This window comes from Zeus faber (genome assembly GCF_960531495.2).
Source record: "Zeus faber genome assembly, chromosome: 6".
Taxonomy (NCBI): Eukaryota; Metazoa; Chordata; class Actinopteri; order Zeiformes; family Zeidae; genus Zeus; species Zeus faber.
The window spans coordinates 21,889,660-21,895,659 of NC_137201.1; the positions used below are offsets into that span (position 1 = coordinate 21,889,660).

The 6,000-nt window shown below is 50.4% G+C and overlaps 1 protein-coding gene across 1 annotated transcript; it reads left to right on the top strand.

Moving 5' to 3' along the window:
- Nucleotides 1-1,650: 1,650 nt before the first annotated feature.
- Nucleotides 1,651-3,126, top strand: kcna1a (potassium voltage-gated channel, shaker-related subfamily, member 1a; the record flags this gene model as incomplete). Its single annotated transcript, XM_080002298.1, has 1 exon — nucleotides 1,651-3,126. The coding sequence occupies one exon, from the start codon at nucleotides 1,651-1,653 to the stop codon at nucleotides 3,124-3,126; it is 1,476 nt and encodes a 491-aa protein (XP_079858424.1).
- Between the last annotated feature and the right edge of the window lie 2,874 nt (nucleotides 3,127-6,000).

The window sequence follows — 6,000 nt, forward strand, 5'->3', positions numbered from 1 at the left end:
AACATGATTATGAATATCTCAAAGTCACTGCATAGTAATTGATTCTCCCACACTTGGTCATCACTCCCTCCTCTCTCTCTCTCTCTCTCTCTCCCCCCTTCTCTCTCTTCACCCTCCACCCCCCCCCTCTCTCTCTCTCTCTCTCCGTCTCCCCCCTTCTCTCTCTCCACCCTCCACCCCCCCTCTCTCCCCCCTTCTCTCTCTCTCTCTCTCTCTCTCTCTCTCTCTCTCTCTCTCTCTCTCTCTCTCTCTCTCTCTCTCTCTCTCTCTCTCCGTCTCCCCCCTTCTCTCTCTCCACCCCCCCTCTCTCCCCCCTTCTCTCTCTCTCTCTCTCCCTCTCTCCCTCTCTCCATCTCTCTCTCCCCCGTGTTTTTTCCTCTCTTCTGGTCCTGGAGGAGGGGAGGGGGCAGGTTCTGCCCGTCATTCCACCCCTCGCCTCCCCGCAAGAGCACATTTCTGCTGATGCAGTGATGTCTGGAAATGTCAAGGGCTCGTTTATTGCCCTTAATCCAGCCCCCCCCTGAGCTGCGGCTGCGGGGATCTCTCCTCCCGGAGCGCCGCCGCCGCCGCCGCCGCCGCCGCCGAGCACCGCGACCCGTCTCCGTCCCCCTCCGGCTTCCGCGTCCTCGTCGTCAGCGCTCCACGGTCCGCGCATCTCCAGCCGCAGCGGAGAGGAGTTGTCCCCCACCCCTCCCCACCCACCGCCCGCCCGCCCGCCCACCCCTCCCCAACCCCCCGGGCGGATAGAGGGACGGACGCAGAAACGCTCCGGCTGCTGTAGTATGGGCGCAACATGACATCCGCGGGCGCCCCGTCGTTGGACGCCTCCACACGGGGATAAAGACGCATTCAAGACGCTCCGAGGTAAGCATACCCCCCCCCCCCCCCCCAAACTTCACCACTTACAAAAATTGGAACGGATAAAAAAAAATGCAAATAAAAAAAAAAAATGCATGTGTGGGATGCGATTTTGCGCTCAAATGCTGTTGTTTGTGAGACTATGCTGCAGCGTTGTCTCGTATTTCACACTTTTATCCTGCAATAGGCCCCGGTGCTGTATGCGTAAAAAAAAAAAAAAAAAAAAGACATTATGCGTCAAAAGACATTCTATCATTCTGTGTTGATGGGAGTGTTGATGCTGAGGGTGCACGGTGCAGCCCGGTGCTGGAAACCCGCATTTAAGGCGCATGCATGCGTTTTTATCTGTGTGGAACCGGTGATTAGCTTCATAGTACTGTAGGCTCGGGGAGGCGTGTGTGTGCGTGCGTGCGTGCGTGCGCGCGCGCGTGTGTATGCGTGTGTGTGTGTGCGTGTGTGTGTGTGTGTGTGTGTGTATATAAATAAATAATGAAGGGCAGAAATCGCTGAGCTTGCAAATATCTGGGCTGTTCGATCTCTTGTGTTTTCTCTGACTGGGTGACAGAGGCAGCAGCAGCAGCAGCAGCAGCAGCAGCCGCAATGGTGGAGTCAGCGAGAACCGCAGAGGAGCCGCACTGAGGCGCCGCATCCGACCCCCCATCTGGGGACCTTAGTGGGCCGAGAGGAGGGAGGCTGGGTGGAGATCTGTTCACCCCCCCCCCCCAAAAAAAAACAAAAACACAGCCAGAACCTGAATGCCTCCTTAAACCCTCCTCCCCGACTCCTCCCAAGATGACTGTTGTAGCAGGAGAGAACATGGACGAGACCTCTACGGTGCCTGGCCACCCGCAGGACGCCTACCCCCCGGACCACGACGACCACGAATGCTGCGAGCGGGTGGTGATCAACATCGCGGGTCTCCGGTTCGAGACGCAGCTCAAGACCCTGTCCCAGTTCCCAGAGACCCTGCTGGGGAACCCCAAGAAGAGGATGCGCTACTTTGACCCCCTGAGAAACGAGTACTTCTTTGACCGAAACCGCCCCAGCTTTGACGCCATCCTGTACTACTACCAGTCCGGGGGCAGGCTGAGGAGACCGGTGAACGTCCCGCTGGATATGTTCTCGGAAGAGATAAAGTTTTACGAGCTGGGGGTGGAGGCGATGGAGAAATTCCGTGAGGATGAGGGTTTCATCAGGGAGGAAGAGCGTCCTCTGCCAGAGAAGGAGTTCCAGCGCCAGGTCTGGCTCCTCTTCGAGCACCCAGAGAGCTCAGGCCCAGCCAGAGGTATTGCCATAGTGTCTGTGATGGTCATCCTCATTTCCATTGTCATATTCTGTTTGGAGACTTTACCTGAGCTTAAGGAGGACCCAGCAGGCCGGAGAGAGACTATAGGGAACATCACTGTCTATTACAAGCCAAACATCCTCACCGACCCCTTCTTCATTATTGAGACCCTGTGTATAATCTGGTTCTCCTTTGAGTTGATAGTGCGCTTCTTGGCGTGTCCCAGCAAACCGGCCTTCTTCAAGAACATGATGAACACGATCGACATTGTGGCCATCATCCCGTACTTCATCACACTGGGCACAGAGCTGGCTGAAGACCCAGAGACAGAGGGGGTCGGGGAGCAGGCAACATCTCTGGCCATACTCAGGGTGATCCGTCTGGTCAGGGTGTTCAGGATCTTCAAGCTGTCTCGACACTCCAAAGGACTGCAGATTTTGGGGCAGACACTCAAGGCCAGTATGCGAGAGCTTGGGTTGCTGATCTTCTTTCTGTTCATCGGGGTCATCCTGTTCTCCAGCGCCGTGTACTTTGCTGAGGCCGAGGAGCAGGGCTCCTACTTCGGCAGCATCCCGGATGCCTTCTGGTGGGCCGTGGTGTCCATGACCACCGTGGGCTACGGGGACATGGTCCCTGTCACCATTGGAGGCAAGATTGTGGGTTCCCTGTGCGCCATCGCCGGAGTGCTGACAATTGCGCTCCCGGTGCCTGTGATTGTGTCCAACTTCAACTACTTCTACCACAGGGAGACGGAGGGAGAAGAGCAAGCCCAGCTGCTCAATGTCAGCAACCCAAACATCCCATCTGAGACCAACTCCAGCCGCCGCAGCTCATCGACCGTCAGCAAGTCAGAGTACATGGAGATTGATGGGGACATAAACAATAGCATCGACAATTTTAGAGAGGCAAACCTCAGAACTGGCAATTGCACTATAGCCAACCAAAACTGTGTGAATAAAAGTAAGCTGCTCACTGACGTGTAGGACATGAGGACGGCTGGACTTCTGGGTTCCGTCCCACGAGGAGTCAGATGCTTTATTTACCTCCCAAGGCGCTCCATGGCATTAGGTCTTAAACCATGCTCAGCTATATAGTGAGGAAACCATAAAGAAAGCTATCATGGTAGGTAGATAGAGTAATTAATTCTTATGATCCTGCAAATACACAAATATGTTTCAAAAAAGAAGAAAAAAAAATCATTATTATTATGCACACAAAGCATTGACGATGACTGTCCAATCACGCAGCAGCGTGACGATTCAGATGTTACAGTATGCATGGAGATAACATTCAGCAAGTTGCACAATGCATCAGAAAAGTCTGCAGTGATCTGGAGACCAGTGATTGTCGCCTGGAAGTTTAGGCGATCCCTCTAAAAAGGATCTACTTTTCAGCAAAGCACCTTATAGGAAGAAAAACAAAAAAAAACAAAAAAAAAAAAAAAAAAAAAAAGGACTGATCTCTCCCGTTTGGATGTAATGGAATGGTGATCTACTCGCTTCACGGACATCCGCAATGCTGCTATTTTTCAGCAGATGCTGTAATTATGATATCACCAAGTGATTCAATGCCATGCCCTCTAGATGCAACACAGCACAATGATAAAAAGGAGCGCCATATAAGCATGTTTAGAGACTTTCCATTTTGATATCGACATGCATGAGACATAGGCCTCTCTCATATGATGGTAAATGTTCTTTTGGATACACGCCTTCACTCCCTTCTGAGTTGTTTTCACACTGAGTGCACTGAATAATTTTTAATTTGAAATGCTAATCATTTAGAAGTATAGGAAATTGAATGTTCAACCTTAAGGGGAAAGTACATAAATGAGATCATAGCATGAAAAAGTAACCTGCATTATGGCCTACTGACGAAGGAACTTTTGTATCCTTGTATATTTAATGCATGGCATCCGTATACAGCTTGTTGCAATTCAGGTACTTTGCAGTGCCACACTGTCAGGGAAACCATGGAGCTAAAATCCTGGATGTTTCTGAAATGTGACAAAATATATCCGAAAAACCCAACTTAGGGATGCAGAGTTTCTCATTTAAAAAGTAGTCAAAGAAGCTGAAGAAATATTATCAAAAATGCATATAATAATATTAAGCACCAATTACAGTAATACTTCAATTATTCAGTGCATGGACCTTCTTTCAGCAAGTTAAAGTTAAAGTAGTATGAGTCACGCTTTCCATTTCGCCAAAAAGTTAGTAAACAAAATCGAGAACCAAAACCCACCTCACATTATGACAGATTTGTTTCAGCATTAGTTGCTAGTGCCTTTGCCCTCCTCACCAACAGGACCAGTGAAAAGTGCCTCTGTGTACAATGAAAGTAAGGAAGGCGAGCAGATTTGGTCGAGTTTCTGTTTTTTCTCGCGGACATTCTGTTGATGGTGACGGCAACAACGAGCGCGGCGGCTGAGAGAGCGAGAGACCCGCGGCTGCCGTGCACAGCCTCCTCCTGCCGTCACACCAATTACTTATGACCTTAAGCAACAACGACGGATTGTACTTCGCGTTTCCACCTTGTCTGAACCAAAGGAATATCCACATTGCTTTTTTGATATTGTTTTTTTTTTTTTTTTGGGTCATCTTCAGTTCCCTTAATTTGTGTGCCATGCATCTTTATATATCTCTACCTCAGTGAGGTCACTGAAGATTAAATGCGGAGCTTCACGCTTACGTGTGGGCCTTCCCTTTTTTTTTTGTCGAGAACGTAAAAAAAAAAAAAAAAATAGAACCTTAGGCGTGAACCGCGGTCGTACACCACCGACCCCCCGCCCCACCCCCTCGCATAGCCCCCTCCAAACATAGCCTTTACATAAGCACTTAGGACACATAGAGAACCACAACCCCACTCCTTAAGCGCTCCCTTTCCAAGCAACGCACAATCGAAAAAAAAAACAAAAAAACGTGAACTTGTAGAGCGTCGTGTTTTCGGCGGCCTGCTTCGGCCCCGAGACGATGGTGACGGGCGTGACGGTTTGGGCGCGAGTCTCACGCCCGGATGTGTCGTCGTCGTCGACGTCGTCGCACGCGCATGTGTTTGGCGGAGAGGACGGAAAAAAGTTCCGGGGCCCCTCTGCTTTTGCACAGTTCGGAGTTGAGTTGGATCGGGGACGGCGCGGCAGGTTTTGCTCATCGCTGGCCTTGTGTACCCCTACTGACGGGCATCTGAAAAACCCCATTAGCCATAATAGACGAAATGAAAATACACAGCAGATGGATGAGGACACTACTTGAATAATATACGTCACTTATAGCACTGAGATCAGTTTTTTCAAGTGATAGTATCAATAGATAGAAACGTGTTGTGTGCTCTTATTATTATTATTATATATATACTGTATATATATACTGTGTATATATATATATATATATATATATATATATATATATATATGTATATATATATTCAATGTTTTGTCTCAAAAAAAGGCCTTGTGAGAAAAGCCGCCCAACGCAGGCCGATCTGAATGTGCTTCCTGAATGTGCTTTCCGTTGCTCCGAGGGCTCCCAGTTGCTGGAGCTTTCGTCGGCGCTGCCACCGCTCGGTTCCCCCTGGCGCACGGACCCGCCCGGAGAACCCTTTACGCCGGCGGCTCATACCCGAGTCCCGCCTGGAAGAGGCCCTCTTTGATTCCGTGAATCTGGTGGGTTTCTTTCTTTCGGTTTTTCGCCGGCCGTCGTCCCCCCCCCCCGTGCGGCGCCGATCTCTGTACTGTATCTCCCGAAGAGGGGACCTCCGCTCGCGGCGGGGGAGGGGGACTCGTTGGTCGCTGTTGTCGGAGTGGACGGGTGATTATGAACGCAGGAGAACACGCTTGGGGTCTTTGAAAAAAGAGAGAG